General features: G+C 36.4%; 1 protein-coding gene across 1 annotated transcript in view; it reads left to right on the forward strand.

Moving 5' to 3' along the window:
- The window catches only part of ADGRV1 (adhesion G protein-coupled receptor V1), a 548,798-nt gene that overhangs the window by 228,276 nt on the left and 302,720 nt on the right, over positions 1-17,802 (forward strand). Inside the window, exons 78-80 of the mRNA XM_047730885.1 lie at positions 2,566-2,808; positions 7,720-8,127; positions 14,503-14,687. Of these exons, the coding sequence (XP_047586841.1) occupies positions 2,566-2,808; positions 7,720-8,127; positions 14,503-14,687 (836 nt within the window). The remainder of the gene's footprint in view (positions 1-2,565; positions 2,809-7,719; positions 8,128-14,502; positions 14,688-17,802) is intronic.

A 17,802-nucleotide genomic window follows, 5' to 3' on the forward strand; every position in this document is an offset into this window, starting at 1 on the left:
TTTCATTTTGAAGTTACAAAGAATTTAGGTAACTTTCCCAAGTAAGTTACTTGGCCAAGATTAGAACTTGTCTTTTGAATTCCAGACCATTTCCCCTTTCCCTGCTGCTTTATTGATTGGTTCTATACTAGCAAAATGTGTAAAGATGATAGTGAATTAATTTAGGAGGCATCTCTTCACCCATAAAAGCTGTTTAAAGTAAACAGATTATTTAAACATTTGTTGTTGCAAATATTTTAAGAAATATGTAAATAAGTAAGATATTATTTTATTATTACTTTGTCTGCTTCTGAGAAGATCTGGGGTCATGAAAAATAATTTTATACTAGTTGAGCAAAAGCTCACCCTGGAAGGCTTCTGACCTAACTAGGAAAGGAACTTAGGGCCGTTACACATGAAATAGGTTCTTGTGAGGTCTCCAAGTCATGTATAAGTTTACGGAGGTGTAAATATGATCTGTGAGTTTTGGTTTCCCAGTATAATTCAGGCATCTGTTTGAATAGAGTATTTTGTTATAAGACTGGAAGATTCATTTGTCTCTAGTCTAATTATGTGTTGGCACCCATCTGCATGTTATTCAGTTCTAGATAGTACTTTACTTAGATTATAACATATTCTTTTGACTCTAAGTTGTTGTAAGTACCATTCTAATCATCATCAAAAAGCAAAGAAATATTTCACTAGGGGAATAAAAAGGCAGGAGTCTGTGTTGGATCATACTATGCTGACATCCTTAGTTACATGAAATTATTGTGATTTCAAGCATACTCGGCCATTAGGGAATAATAATTCTTGCATTAGTTACCCATACTTTCCTAGTATTTTAGTTTATTGTATTTGCCAAATTTGGTTTCTCAAAAATGAGATAAGTACTATTATCTCCACATTTCAATACTACTGACAGTTGATCAGGTACAGAATGATATGTGCCATGGGGAAGCTAAATATATTTCTTCAGATAATAAAATGAGGTTAAGTTCATTTGCTGTATGACTAAGATTTGACTTAGTCTTGGATTTTATTAAAGTGTGTTGTATTATTTCATGACATAATGATTCTCCTTAAAATGATCACAAAACAAATGATGAATAAGGCTCCTAATAGGTAAAAATAATGCATTATATCAAACTAGACAATGACACACGCGGTCGAAAAATATATCAGCTTAGCTTCTTTGAGTTATGCCAGAAAGCTAAGATTTTTATGTTATTGTGTAAGAGTGAATAAGTAAAAAGAGGTAACAGTATGTTACAAATTTAATTCAGGCTTTAGAGAATAAATTTTTTGAGATTGTTAAGAAAGAACTGATATGAAACATGGCAAACTATAACCAGCAGACTAAATTTCATCTTATTTGATACTGAATTGGGGGAAATTTTGAAAAATACATAAAATTACAGAATTGACTATTATCACTATTTGTTCATATTTCTGCATAATCTTTTAAAAATAAAAGTAAAATCTTACAAAGTTGGAGCTCTCTTTCTCCCCTATTCTCAGCATCTTTCTCCAACTCCATATCCTGCCCTAACCCCAAGCCAACCCTCTACCCAGGCCAACTGCTGTCAGTGATATTTTGAGGGGTTGTTTTTTTATTTATAAATATTTTTGTCAATTGTTATTTTATCTTAATTTTTTTATTTGAGTATGGTTGACACACAATGTTACATTAATTTCAGGTGTACCACATAGTCATTCAACATTTCCATACATCACACCATGCTCACAAGTGTAGCTACCGTCTGTTACCAGATAACACCATCACAGTACCATTGACTGTATTCCGTGTGCTGTGCCTTTTATTCCCATGAGTTATTCATTCCATAACTAGGAGCCAATATTGTTTTTAAATCTTTACATAAATGTGTATCTATTAACATTATATAGTAAGCTTTAATTTTAAACTTTACATTTATTGTATTGTACTATATACATCATTATGCATCTTGATTCTTTTTACTCATTAGCATGTTTTCAGATCCATCCACAGTGAAAAGCACTGAAATGGTTCATTCCTTTTAACTTCTTTTTTTTTTTTTTAAAGATTGTATTTATTTATTTGAGAGAGAGAGTGTGAGAGAGAGAATGAACATGAGAAGTAGGAGGGTCAGAGGGAGAAGCAGACTCCCTGCCGAGCAGGGAGCCCGATATGGGACTCGATCCTGGGACTCCAGGATCATGACCTGAGCCGAAGGCAGTCGCTTAACCAACAGAGCCACCCAGGCGTCCCATTCCTTTTAACTTCTAAATAACATTTCATTGTATTGATAGGTTTTATTTATCTCTTTGCATATTGAAGTACACAAAGTTTGTCTCCTGACACCGATTTTCTAGTAAGGTGCTTACCCGGAGAGAGTAAAGGTGTTTCTTCAAGAAAATCTGAAAAAATAAGCCCTGTGGTAATCTAACATAAGAACTTAATCCTGTGATTATATGGAATGTATCTCCAGATGTGTATTTATTTTTATAATTATGTATATAAACAAAATTATTTCTTAATGCCAGAGTTAGATAAAAATAGGAACATTGGTAATCATCCTTCTTTTCTTCTTTTCTACTTGTCAGATACCTCATGTTGAAATGCCTTTTTTTGTGGAACTGTATGGAGTAAGTGCCGGAGCAGCAATAAACAATAGTGCCAGATTTGCACCGATTAAATTCTTACAGAGTGACAAACCTCCAATCCTCGTGTATTTTTCTGTGGGTTCTCGGCTGCCAGTGGCTCATAGGAAGGCCACTTCAATCAGTTTGCAGGTGGCCAGAGATTCTGGGACAGGACTGATGATGTCTGTTAACTTCAGTACCCAGGTGAGCATGGAATACCTAGATTAGGGTTTTCTTCTTTACCTGTAGCTTATATAATGAGAAAGAATCTTTGATAACATTATTTTCTCATGATACCATCATAATTCACCCTGTGTTTATTACATTAAACTTTATCCTTGAAACAATTCAGTTGTTTAACTTCGGTCATGTTTTAAGGTGATAGTCTTGTATTTCTTTTTTTGAAAAAGGTGGTAATACAATGCAAAGTGTTTTTACATGAATCTGTTCTATAAAATCTTTAGGGAACTAAAATTTTTCCAGAATGTAACTTTGAAAACCCGGAAACAAAAAGTAAAAGTCTTTGTTATGTTCTGTATCTGAACTGGTTGAAAATCTCCTTCTCAAAACATTACACGCTAATTGATCTTTAGGGTTCTTTAAATCCCTGATTTCATGAGGTCTCCCTGCCACTTTTCACATCCTTCCTGTTAGGGGATCTTGGGGAAGCTAGAGGGTAGGTGAGTAACCAGGGACTCAGAAGAGCAATGCTGTTTAGCACTAAGTGACCGGATCCTGGGCTTGGTGCAGATAACACCATAAACATTTCTAGCATTATTTTTTAAACTGTTTTAGCAGCCAGACTCTAATATTATATTAACACAAAAGTATGTATCTACTCTGCTTAAAACACATTTGTGGGGATTAGAGCTTGCCCACTTTAGCTCTCTGCCCCCTTTTTTTTCCTTGACTCATCTAACTCAAAGAAATCCACAGTTTGGAAACCACCATTCTGGTCAATGTTGCCATTTCCCCTCTCTCAAGATTCCAAACCTGGTAACTCTAGGCCTCTAGGTTTCAAAGGTGGTTGTTGTTGTATTAACAGCATAGAGATTTGAACTAGAGCTGTGCATAGTGAGCTGTCTGGAAGCTTGCCAGGCAGAAAAGCTGGTCTTTGTGACAGTCCACAGCTTGGCAAATAAGAAGATAAAACTCTCTATTATATGAGACTCTAGAAAAATACTCCATTCTCAGTAGCCTTGAAGTGAGGGTTATGAACACAAAGAGAGATATTTTGATTCATAGTGGGAGATTTTAGTATTTTTTTTTTCTTTTGAGCATTAAAGATAGGAAGAGAAATGGGATAAAATACACGCTTCATTCTTCTTCTCCCATGAAATACGTATCATCATATGCTCACTACTTTGTAGAGGGGAAGAAGGGGCAGGGAGATGAAGAAGAGATGATAAAGAGATTTGAGGCACATTATCAACTAGTTCATGCACTCAAATGAGAGTGAGATTGAGGTTGCCATAATAAGAAGCTAAATGCCAGTATCTCTATCAGAGTCACTTACAGTCTTTCTAGATTCGTCCTAAATGATTCCTTGAAAAACACATGCTGTCACTAGCATGTAACTCATACCATTTTTATAACACTATAAAAATCAACATGAAGGATCCCTGTGGTGATGAAAGTGTTCTGTATGTTGACTTTATCAATGTCAATATCCCGGTTATGACATATTTTAGTTCTGTAAGATGTTACCAAGGACTGTTATTGAATAAAGGGTGCAGGAGATCACTCTCTATTATGGCTTATAACTGCATGTGAATCTATAATTATCTCAAAATTTAAAAAAAATTAATTGAAAAATAGAAATGAAAGTCTCACCTCTCTGGTATTAATTTATTTTCCTGTTTCTTCATTGCCAGTGCATTTTCTCCCTCTGACTGCTGGGCATATTACTGGAAGACAAAGATGCAAAATTCCCTTTTCTTGTAGCTGCCAGGAATGAGGAAATAATTATGGACCAAGTTACTGTTCTGTTACAAAGATATCAATTTTCACTTTACTTTAAGTAGATTATAATAATATAGTTAAAACAGGAGCTGTAACATACATACCCTTTGACAGGTCACCATTCCTGGTACATAAATACTATAGTCTTAACATAAGTTCCCTTATATCTGTGTATTTGTGACATAAAGTAACAATATAACTGACTCTGGTTATCTTTAAATAGGCCTATACATAAGCCATATTTGAAAGCCAGTTCCAAGTACTTTTATTTATGTATGCTTATCCTATAGCCCAAAGCACACAAGTACAGGAAAGAGCATGACTTTTCTTCTTCTTCCCCCATTGCCTATGCTATTCAAAGGATATCGCTATCTTGATTTTTGTCATTGCTTTTAAATTGCATAATGCTTTTTGTGTTTATTATGTGTTTTATGAACACAAGAACATTTTGATTATTCCATTTCCTTTAAAAGTGAATTGTGAAATAAGTTCTATCAGATTTCTATGTGTGTGTGTATATATATCTATATCTATATCTGTAATAGATACATATACATGTATATATATACATATAATAGATACATATACATGTATATAGATATCAGATCAGTATATAGATATGCAGTTTATAGTCATAAAACCACCACCATCTGGTTTAAGTAATCTGGCTTTACTGGAATCCTAGAACTGGCCGTGGTGAACCCTTCTCTGATACCGTTCTGCTTTTCTTGTAAGATAACCTCTCCACTTCTTGCAGATAACCTCCACCCTGAATTTCATGCTGAATTATTCCCTTGCTTTTATTTATAGTTTTATCACCTACCATGTGCTGTTTAGTTTTACCTCTTCAGGAAACTATGCACATGAGATTCTTTCAGCGATTGTTTTATGGTGTGCTTCTTGTGCTCAGCATGTTTTTAAGGAATACCCATGTTGATGTGTGTAACTCTCACTTTTTTCTGTTACATGGTATTCCAGTGGATACTGTATCCATTCTGAAGTCAATCTGCTTTTGTGTTGTTTCCTTCAGGGAAGTTTAGTTTTGTTTTGTTTTGTTTTGTTTTCCTACCACTGTGCTGCAAATGCTCTTGAAAATGCTTATCTCCATCCACTTTTCATTTTTTGACAAAAATGGTCACTTCCTTCCAGAAGCATGCTCTTCTCTTGGGTGTCTGGAACACCACTTTTTCCTATTCATAACCCTTCCCTCACTGGCAGCTCCGTTCTGTGGCCTGTAGTCTTCCTGACCAGCCAATATTGGGGGCCCCCTAGACTCATTCTCCAGCCTAGTCCACCCAAACCTGTTTTCTTTAAATATCATCTACAAAATGAGAACTCCTGTGGTTTTTACTGCTAGCCTCATCACCACCCCTGATCTAGACTTATATTTGATTGCACATACTTGACATTTTTATTTGAACGTCTAAAAGGCGTTCCACACTTACTGTGAATAATAAAGAACTCTTGATTTCTCCCATAACAGTGTTTCCCTGTTTCCCATCATTCACTTAGGCAGAGTTATCTCTATTCTCCTCTTCCTCTCCACCCAGCATTGAATTAACCAGAAAGTCCTACCGACTCTAGTTCATTATATATTTCCACTCAGAGCACCTCTTACTCTTCCACTCATACAACCTTATTCCATGCTACTATTGTGTTTTGCATGAAGTAATAAAAAAATGTCCTATCTTTTCTCCCTGGGTCCATGCTCATTCTCTGCTCTAGCCAGAATACTCATGAAGATCTGAAATAAAATGTGTCATTCTCCTGCTGGAATTCTCCAGTGCCTTCCTGCCATGATTTATATGATGAATATATATGATCTGACCCTGCCTACCTCTCTGATGTCAGTTTCTGATACTTTCATCCTTCTAATCAGGCTGACCTTCTGGTTCTTTAATATTCTAAGATGATTCCCATCTCAGGGCTTCTGTAATTGCTCTTCCTTCTGCCTAGAATATTTTCCCCCAGATCCTATATGGTCTGTTTCCATCACTAAAGTCTCTGGTCAAATATCACATCAGGAGCTTCTGTGACCAGCAGTATTAAAATAGTACCCTTACCATCATCCTGTATTGCCTTACATACTCTTATTTTTCTTCAAAAATTCATCTTTGTGTAATATTACCTCATTAATTCTATAACTTTTGCACTACCTGTATCTTCTGATACATAGGTTCCATGAATGTAGACATTCTGATGTTCACATCTATAGCCACAGTATTCCCCCTGGCACATACTAGGAGTTTAATATAGATATATCTATTCAACAGATAATCTGTTGGCTCAGTAGTAAATAAATGTATATTGCTTTTGCTCTTTTTTAAGAAAAGATTTATTTATTTATTTTAAAGAAAGAGGAGGAGTGCACGTGCACATGCTCAATGGGAGGGACAGAGAGAGTGGAGAGAGACTCCCAAGTAGACCCTGTGCTGAGCGTAGAGCCTGAAGACCTCGATCCCACCATCCTGAGCTTACAACCTGGGCTGAAACCAAGAGTCAGACACTCAACTGACTGTACCACCCACGCACCCCTCTTTTGTTCTTTCTTGACTACGTTCCCATGCTTCACTTAAAACAAAAAACAAAAAACAAAAATACTATCAATAACCATGGTTTGAAGAAATTCACAAGTCTATATGGCCAGAACTTTATTCTTTAAGGTATTTTCACAACTAATGTGTAACCACCAGGATACCAGTTTCTTCCATTTCCTCCTGCTTCCTCTCTTCCTTCTTTTTACTCCTCTGAACTCCCATCTTCCCAAACTTTGTAGGTGAGAATGAAAACGTAAATACTCCTTCTTTCCCTCTCTATTGCCGGCTGTTTCATAGCCTGTGTTGTTTAGAGCACTGTTTACAGCATGTTCTGTTCACAGTTGCAGAAATTCTGCGAGGCAATAATGCCATTTTTTTCCTCATCCCCATCCTCAGTCTGTCCTAAGGCATCTGTCTTTCCTAACATCATCACTGTGATGTGTATTTATTTCTCTGATTTATCTCAGAAGTATAAAACCCCATGTTTTAGTGTTCATGGTGCTACAGCCCATCAGTTTGTTTAAGAGAAATAGGATGTGTTTAAGAAGTAAGAATTTGTTCAGGAGAAAATCAGAGGTGTTACAGTTTCACTTCCGTGGTGCTGTTTAATTTCTAGGAGTTGAGGAGCGCTGAAACAGTGGGCCGTACTCTCATCTCTCCAGCTCTTTCCGGGAAGGATTTTGTGAGAACCGAAGGGACGCTGGTCTTTGAACCAGGCCAGAGCAACGCCATATTGGATGTCATCCTAACACCAGAGATAGGGTCTTTAAATCCATTTCCTAAACGCTTCCAGATTGTGCTTTTCGACCCCAAAGGTGGGGCCAGAATTGATCAAATGTATGGTACTGCTAACATCACTCTCGTCTCTGATGCGGATTTGCAGTCCTTCTGGGGACTTGCGGATCAGTTACAGCAGCCCCTGGATGGGGACATTCTCAACAGAGTACTCCACAGCATCAGCATGAAAGTGGCCACGGAGAACACAGATGAACAGCTCAGTGCTGTGATGCATTTAATAGATAAGGTAAGAAGCCCTTGTAAGCAGTAGCAGCTGGGTGAGTAAAATTACATAAATTTAAAAATTAAAATAGTTACCATGTCAGTCATTCATGACATAATGATAGGGTTAAGCTTCTGAACATAAGAGTGGAATTCATCATAGCTGACACTGTACTTTGGCTTGGATGTGACTGATGTCTGTCTGGAAACCCCAGTCTTAAATCTGGAGAGTGATCAGTAATCTACAGCAGCAATAAGGACAGCCCAGTGTCTGAAAAGAGGCATCAGATGTCAGAAGCTAAAATCTCTTTCTGGTTCTCCAGAAACTGGATGAATCTCTGTTGAGATTGCATCTCAGTTTTTGAGTCCATGAAAAGGGAGACTTGGCCAAGATTACATAGTTCTTCCATGGGACAGGTGCTCTTGCCCTCTGCTTAGTCCCTGCTCCTCCTGGGCCCTGTATACTCCCTCAGAGAAGGAGAAATTTGAAATGACCAGATGATTTCAGGCATTCAAGTGGTGTGGAGTTAGATCAACCCGGTTTTATTTTTAACCCATTTATTTATTTATATTTCTGCAAATGATGAAATCAAATGGAGATATAAAATCCTTAAAATGTCAATAAAAGAAGAGATCTGAAAAGAATCATTTTTTTTTTAACATTTTATTTATTTATTTGACAGACAGAGATCACAAGTAGGCAGAGAGGCAGGCAGAGAGAGAGAGAGGGAAGCAGGCTTCCCGCTGAACAGAGACCCCGATGCGGAACCCGATCCCATGACCCCGGGATCATGACCTGAGCCGAAGGCAGAGGCTTTAACCCACTGAGCCATTCAGGCGCCCCTGAAAAGAATCATTATTAAAGGAAAAGATTCTTATGGGTATTTATTTGGGGCTTTCTTAATCAAGATATTTCTTATCAATGTATTTATACACAAGTATGAAAAACCTTGAATATATACATGTGAGTCTATAAATACTGTATTTTTACATGGTGACCCTTTAAATACTTAAAATGCTAACAATGGAATTTAGATTATCATGCCTATTTTACTCCTCATGCTATCTCTTAAAATGTGACTCCTGGAGGATAAAAAAGCAAATTATAAAGCACACTAGCAAGGAGAGGAGGCCCTGCCAAATAGCTTGTAAAAAAAAAAAGAGAGAAATGACTGCTATTTCATGCAGAGAAAGTTCTAGAGATAAGAATTCACTATGGGAAATATTGTTACTTAAACTTTCTAATGATGAAATGGCATAGGACAGTAACAAGTTGATTTTGGCCAAGAAGACGGAAAGAATGCACAGTGGCTACATTTTAGAAAACAAAACATTTTTTTCGTATGATTTAGGGAAGATAAGGACATTCTGCTCCTCCCCCCCCCCACCCGCCAATGAGTTATATAAGAGAGCTACATATTACTGGTCTAGAATCAACATTTCTTTAACAAGTGTTGTCAAGTAGTATATCTTGATTGGTTTTCATTGTATCTGTCATGAATAATGAAACAATTATTAAGAAACTCATGGAAAAATGTAATTAACTTTTTTGAGTAACCTTTAGCAAACATGATTTATCTTCAAATCATGTTATTGTTACTAAAATTTTTTTAATGTTGTGGCATATTGTCTTCTCAAATTCAATTTTTATATGTGTGTCATTACTGAATTCTGGTTATTTGGGTAACTGACTTACTTAATAATTTAATACATTTTATAATATATTTTATATAATGATCTATGTAATAATATATAAAGAAAACAAAAATTCTATTGAATAACATGAAACATTCGAATAAATAGAAATCTTTGCCTTGTCCCACAACAGGAAGACTCAATATCATAAAGACAACAGTTTTCTGTAAATTAACCTGTAAGTGCAACATAATCCCTACCAAAGCAGCAGTAAATTATTTTGGTTTTTTGTTTTATTTTTTAACCTGGACAAAATGATGCCATTATTGACCTGGAAGACTATATATGAAAGAATGGGCAGAAACTTTATGAAAAAGAAGAAAAATGGTAGAGACCAAACCACACTAAATATGAAAAATATATTATGAACTTACAGTGATTAAAACAAGGTGATGCTGGTGTAATGTTTGGGATATACATGTATCAAACTATTATTAGTTGTTTATCTGATATTTAAATAGAGTCACCTGTGCTTTACCTGGCAAGCATTCGTATAGTCCATACGTACTTCATTCATATAAACCTCTAAGGTAGCCTCAAATTCAAGAGTGTAGAATAGGACTTCAAGTACTAGATTGAACTTCATTCTCTAAGGTCTTGTATTTTGAGTGACATTGTTTCGTATTTGTTTAATTTTTTTCCCCCAGATTCTAACTTCATAAAAATAGAATCTGCTCTCTACTATGCATTTTTATATAAAGAACTTAATAAATCTTAAGATATTGTTATACTCATCAGAAAGGACTACTTATTTATGTTTAGAAGAAGCAAATACTGTGCTGAAAAGAGCAACAGCTTTAAATGATTCACTCTGAAGATTTTCTGGATAAAATCCAGCTGTGACCTTGGGCAGATTTTTGCTCTGACCTCATATTCTATCCCTTGATTTTCCTATGCATAGTACAATGAAAATCATTTAAAATTCTGTTGGTCACTTTAACAATATTATCAGTCTCTTAAGACTGCTGGGTTTGATATACAAATTTTAAATTTCTCTGGGTTTTGGTTTCCAGGTGATTGAAACTTGTAAAACATGAGTCAGAGCGGCATTGCCTCTAGTTTTGTGTTCTGGAACAATTGAATGAGCACAGGAATAATTTGTTCTATGAAAGTTTGATGGTCCCCCACCCCTAACAAAGTTCGTTTTTGTTTTCTCTCCTGGCAGTTTTAAAACCTTTCCCCATACTTCATTCAGGTTTTCTACTTTTTTGTAAATCAACTTTAATAATTTGGATGGGTTTTTGTTGTTGTTGTTTTTAATATAATTTATTTTTATTTTTTTATAAACATATAATGTATTATTAGCCTCAGCGGTACAGGTCTGTGAATCACAAGGTTTACACACTTCACAGCACTCACCATAGCACATACCCTCCCCAATGTCCATAACCCCACCACCCTCTCCCTACCCCCATCTCCCCGGCAACCCTCAAGTTTGTTTTGTGAGATTAAGAGTCTCTTATGGTTTGTCTCCCTCCTGATCCCATCTTGTACATTTATTCCTTTCCTACCCCCTAGACCCCCAACATTGCATCTCTACTTCCTCATATCAGGGAGATCATATGATAGTTGTCTTTCTCCAACTGACTTATTTCACTAAGCATAATACCCTCTAGTTCTATCCACGTCATTGCAAATGGCAAGATATCATTTCTTTTGATGGCTGCATAGTATTCCATTGTATGTATATGGATATATATATATATATATATATATATATATATATATACCGCCTGTTCTTGATCCATTCATCTGTTGATGGACATCTAGGTTCTTTCCATAGTTTGGCTATTGTGGACATTGCTGCTATAAACATTCGGGTGCATGTGCCCCTTTGGAACACTACGTTTGTGTCTTTAAGGTAAATACACAGTAGTGCAATTGCTGGGTCGTAGGGTAGCTCTATTTTCAACTTTTTGAGGAATCTCCATGCTGTTTTCCAGAGTGGCTGCACCAGCTTGCATTCCCACCAACAGTGTAGGAGGGTTCCCCTTTCTCCGCATCCTCGCCAGCATCTGTCATTTCCTGACTTGTTAATTTTAGCCATTCTGACTGGTGTGAAGTGGTATCTCATTGTGGTTTTGATTTGTATTTCAGTTTGGGTGTTTTTTTTATTGTTGTTTATGTAAAATGGCCTTTTACAGTCAGAATATTTTATCCTATACTTTTTAATATCAGGTTTTTTTCAAGAATTAATTTTTACATTTGGTATGTTTTATAATCATTCTAATAATGATTGACACTTATCTCTATATTTTCTTTTCTGGTTTTGTATTTCATGCTTGCAATAATTTTGACTGACTTGACAACTAACTGTCTCAGTCTGTGTTTTTAGTTTAGGACAAGCAAGTTGAAGGAGTGTCTTGAGTCCCAGCAGGGAGGCTGTCACATGTGCCTCCTGGACTTGACCATTCACCATGTTCATGACCTCAGACAAGTTCCTTATCTGGAAATAAAACAAAGGAATAGTAGCACCTCTCTGGTAGGATTATTGTGAACACCAGAGAAGTTAGGATAACATGCTAAAGTCAGGACCCATACAAACCAGGGGTTATATAGATGGCCTTTTTGTTTTATTTTTTTGTGTGCTTTACTAAAGGAAACTTTGTGTTTCCCTTAGATATGAATGGAAGGTTGAGTGGCTCTAAAAATCTTAGATGACAGCTTTTAATTCTTAAAAATGTATGTTTCGCTCTGTTGACGTCTGGCATCTCATTTACAAAAAAGTCTGATGTCAGAATGAATTTTTGTTTCTCAGTTACTAATTTTTCTTTTCTATATGGTTTCTGGTAGGATTTTTTTTTTTAACACTTGAAATAATGTTTAAAAATCACCCAGATGCATCTGGTGGTGTTTCTTTTTTCGGGTATAAAGCAAGCTCTGCATTTTTAGACATGACTGTTTCTTTAGCTTATCAAGGAACTGTGGCCCTCCTCTCTCTCTCTCTCTCTCTCTCTTTTTGCTTCTACCAGCCCTGTTATATGCTTGTTGTATTTTATAGATTTGTTTTATTTATCTGTTATATTTTCCCTGAGTTCTGGGAGCATTTCCTGAGCTTTTTTTTTTCATTTAACGTTTCAGTTTGATTGTTTCAGGAGTCTGTGGGCTGTTCCCTTTCTTTGTTGTAGCTTTTTTTTTTTTAAGATTTTTTTTTTAAGATTTTATTTATTAATTTGACAGACAGAGATCACAAGTAGGCAGAGAGGCAGGCAGAGAGAGAGAGGAGGAAGCAGGCTCCCTGCCGAGTAGAAAGCCCAATGCGGGGCTCGATCCCAGAACCCTGAGATCATGACCCGAGCCGAAGGCAGAGGCTTAACCCACTGAGCCACCCAGGTGCCCCTTTGTTGTAGCTTTTATTTGCTAAATTTTTACTTTGTTAACTTTTTACTTTGTTTCATTGCCCCATAAGCAAATAAATTTACTTTGTATCTTTTGTCATCTTTTCTTTATGGAGTATTCTCCATTCTTCCTTACTATCTCATAGAAGGATATTCTTTTAGATCTTGAGTTCAGCTATTAGCTTGGCATTGTGTAAATTGCAAAGCTTTAAAAATAATATGGGGAACATAGGCAACTTCCTCAATGAGCTCAACTGGTAGGAGCAACAAACAAATCATTTCAGTGTTGTCAAAGATTCATTAATAAAGGTATGTGTAGGGGCACCTGGGTGGCTCAGTGGTTAAGCCTCTGCCTTCGGCTCAGGTCATGGTCTCAGGGTCCTGGGATCGAGTCCTGCATCGGGCTTTCCCCTCTGCAGGGATCCTGCTTCTTCCTCTCTCTCTCTCTCTCTCTGCTTGCCTCTCTGCCCGCTTGTGATCTCTCTCTGTCAAATAAATAAAATCTTTAAAAAAAAATAAATAAAGGTATGTGTAAGTTACAAAGAGAGATTATGTATATTGGCAAGTGGGGCACAGTATATAAATCACAGGAAATGATGATTAATTTGGATTTTGAAGGATTTATAGGGACATCTCAGGTATAGAAGAATAGTGGAATAGCAAATCAATGGCTTTGCACCCATGCTTAGTTAGACAATAAAGATATGGTCCCTATCATTCTAGCAAGGAAAAACAAAATAAATCATGAAGGCGATTTTCCTCTTACTCTTCTTGTCCTGCAAACCACAAATAATCTAGTTCTTTAAGGTAGGAAGGCTCATACTTCCAGATAAAGACAAGAGTACCGGGAGCTGCCGGCTACTCTTGTTTAGGAAAGGATTTTTTCATTTGATGATTAGACATGTAGTGGTAGATTGTGGCTTCTGTTCCTGGAAAGCCAGGTAAACAAGAATAATCTTTCTTCTATTGTTGGCAAATATTCTTGTATTTACTTCCTAAGTTGTAGAACAAAAGAGAAAGAATTTTGGGGGTAGATATAAAAGTGAGATTACTTTTAATTCATGATGTTAATTATTGTAGTTAAAAATAAGTGATCCATGAAACCTTCTGGCGTTTTATCTAGTTATTAAATAAAAATTATTTTGCTGGTCATGACTCTTTTTTATAAATGATTATGCTTTTTTTTTTTTAAAGTGGAAGTGTATTTGAAATGTAATTTTGATGCTGATTTTTCTTAAATTCATCATAGGTTCTTCCTTATTTTGGTAATTTTAATAACTGTTAATAAAGTACATGTACTGTACCATATGTACCATTGAACAGTTTTATTTTTGAAGATATTTGTTTATACTGAATTTTTTTTCTAGATATCTATTGAAGGAAAAAGCCAAGCATTCAGTATTGAAAATCGAAATCTTTTTTATGAGATTCTCTGTGCTCTTATTAACCCAAAGCGCAAAGACACTAGGGGATTCAGTCACTTCACTGAAGTGACAGAGAATTTTGCCTTTTCTCTGCTAACTGATGTTACCTGTGGCTCTCCTGGTGAAAAGTAAGTGTATTTTAATAATAGTACCCTATGTGTATTCTGTAACAGTTTGCAAAGTAATATGCAATGCAAATTAACACTTAGATGTTGTCACTCAGGATTATATAGTCAATGCATAGTATCTTTTTTTTTTAAAGATTTTATTTATTCATTCATGTGAAGTGGGGAGGGGCAGAGCAGGAGGGACTGAGAGACTGCTCTGCACTCAGAGCCCATGTGAGGCCAGATCCTAAGACCCTGAGATCAAGACCTAAGCCAAACCAAGAGTCAGATGTGCAACTGACTGAGCCACCCAGGTGCCCTAACACATTGTATGTAAGGGGTAAATGAGATTATTTTTTGAAGAAAACATGGTAACTCTGTCAAGAAAAATGAATTTATACTGTCAACAATACATTCCCCTTTTTTTGAAGGGCCTCTTAGGAATTAAAAAAAAAAAAGGATTGCTTACTCTCATGATAATAGATGATACATTCTTAATAGGAAAAAAAAGGAAGATGATTCCAACTTTTAGGCATGTTTTGATATGCTGTTGCAGTGGAGTTATAGTTCAGTTTCATCCATTGGGAAACAGCTCTCCCAGTGTTGTTGAACTTCAGAGCAGTTTTTTCACAGTTGGAGTTTCATGGCAGAAAGCAAGCAAGAAGAAAAGGAAAAAATAAAATGTGATTTGTGTTCATTATCAACTCTATAATTAATTTTGTAACTGTTAATATTCTTCAGAAGTCATGGTGTTTTAAATTGCATTCAGAAGGTAAATTGAATCACTGTAGTACAAAGACCTAAATATTTTTTCATTTCTATTTGAGTTAACATTAAAATGGCTGATAATAGAAGTTGGTTAGAAACTGAGATTTCCTTCCAATTCTCCCAGAGTAATACATGTTATTTAAAAAGCAGTGACTATTGGGGCACCTGGGTGGCTCAGTCAGTTAAGCAACTGACTCCGTTTGGACTCAGGTCATGATCTCATGGGTCCTGACATTGAGCCTTGCCTACCTCAGCCCCACGAGGGCTCAGCAATGAGTCTGCTTGAGATTCTCCCCCTCGGCCCCTTCCACCCCCATGCACGCACATGCTTTCTCTCTCTAAAACAAGTAAATAAATCTTTTTTTAAAAAGTAATGACTATTGGAGCGCCTGGGTGGCTCAGTGGGTTAAAGCCTCTGCCTTCAGCTCAGGTCATGATCTCAGGGTCCTGGGATCGAGCCCCACATTGGGCTCTCTGCTCAGCAGGGAGTCTGCTTCCCCCTTCTCTCTCTCTGCCTGCCTCTCTGCCTACTTGTGATGTCTATCTGTCAAATAAATAAATAAAATCTTTAAAAAAAAAGTAATGACTATTTTTAATGGGACATGTCTGATTAAAAGTGCTTATATAAATCTTAAAACATTTATTATTTATTTGCTGATGAAGGCTGTCACCAGCACTTATTAAGTCACATTGGAATTCAGGGATATTTTGAAGACTATGTTTAAAAAATACGGCATAAGAGAAAAAAATTGAAACGTTAAAAAATAAAAATCTGGTGTAATAATTTAAGTCACCTATTTAGGGCCTTTTATGACCTTTGACAGGTTAATTAAAATATCTGTTGTATATGTAAAACTTTTAACTTTAGTTCTTAGATCATAAGATACATGAAGTTTAAAGAGAGTGTCAATCCAGACGTAAAAGACTTATAAGAGAGGTCAAGGAACAAAACAAGAAGAACAGATATTAACTGTACCTCTGCTCTAGTCCTGACATTATATAAGATTGAACAATATGAAGTTGATATTTTTGTAGGTAAAATAGTATACACTATACTGGAAATTTCATATGGCTCAACATAATCCTTACTAAAAATTATACATATTTTATTCTTATAAAAGATAATTTTAAGCAGCTGGTCGAAGGTAGGGCTAGAACTTTTACTATTCCCATCTGCAGATACAGATAGAGCTTGTCAAGGGTGACACAGTTAGTTGTGGTGAGACTTCAATCCCAGGGCTGTCTGCCTCCACATCCCCTGCTTAGCATTATGCCTTGTGGTCAGAAGAGACTATAACCACTGGCTTTGTAACAGAATCTCTACTTCCAGCCCTGTGGCTATGAAGTGCCTCCAGCGTTTCATCCCAGGTTAGAGCCGAAGTATGAGGTCAGGTTAAGGTACAAAACCAGCATCATTTTACACTGTACTCTTAACGGTGATGAGTGAGCCTTGAGTAGTAATGTTTTCTAAATGGGGTACATCGGCAAAGCTCTTCATGCCCTTTTAGGAGGCCCCTTCTCCATCCCTCACAACTGGTGCTAAATGTTTGTCTGAGACCAGTGACCAGCAGTTTGGCTACTCAGTGCCTTTTATACGTATCTCCAGTGTCTTCAAAACCTCTCAAATGCATAATTTCTTTACTTCATTGCAAAATGAGGCCACAGTGTGTGTGTGTGTGTGTGTGTGTGTGTGTGTGTGTGTGTGTGTGTATAAAATATCCTTCATTGTTTTTCTCTCTTGAACGGGGTTTGGTTATGTTGTCCAATGAAGTCAAATAGTTTATAGTTTTATAATTCCCCATAGTCTCAATCCTTTCTTTTTCTTTTTCTATATTTGCATAAGATCACTAGAATATTGAGGCTGTTTTAGATGTGAACCATCTACCCTGCTGTGAATGTTGGTTTTCATATTTGTGCCCTCAGAGTCATAGGAGAATTCAAAAGAGTGTAAGAAGCACAAAAAGGGTTACCTTTTTCGCCTTATTGCCTAATAAATTCCCAGACCTGAAATGGTATCTGTCATGTGGTAGATTTTCAGTGGTTATGGTATAATGAGTGAATAGAATAAGTAAATGGATGAGTATGTTTCTTCCATGTGTTTCCTCTCTATAGACTTACCTTTCCTTCTGAGTTGTCCAGGGGAAGGAAACAGCACGTGCATTGGCAGCAGCCAAGAATGGTGTGGTGTGTTTGGGGAGACCATCAGCCTTTAAAGGTTGAACATAGAATAAGCCGGGCGGCATTCGTAGGTGTGCGAGAGAATCAGACTTGGGATTTTAGAGATAGCATGTTGAGGACAGTATTAAAGTTTAAAGAATAGAATAAATCAAGAGATAGGGAGACTACACGAGGAATAATTGTTCAGGTA

Source organism: Lutra lutra, chromosome 5 (assembly GCF_902655055.1).
Source record: "Lutra lutra chromosome 5, mLutLut1.2, whole genome shotgun sequence".
Classification (NCBI taxonomy): domain Eukaryota; kingdom Metazoa; phylum Chordata; class Mammalia; order Carnivora; family Mustelidae; genus Lutra; species Lutra lutra.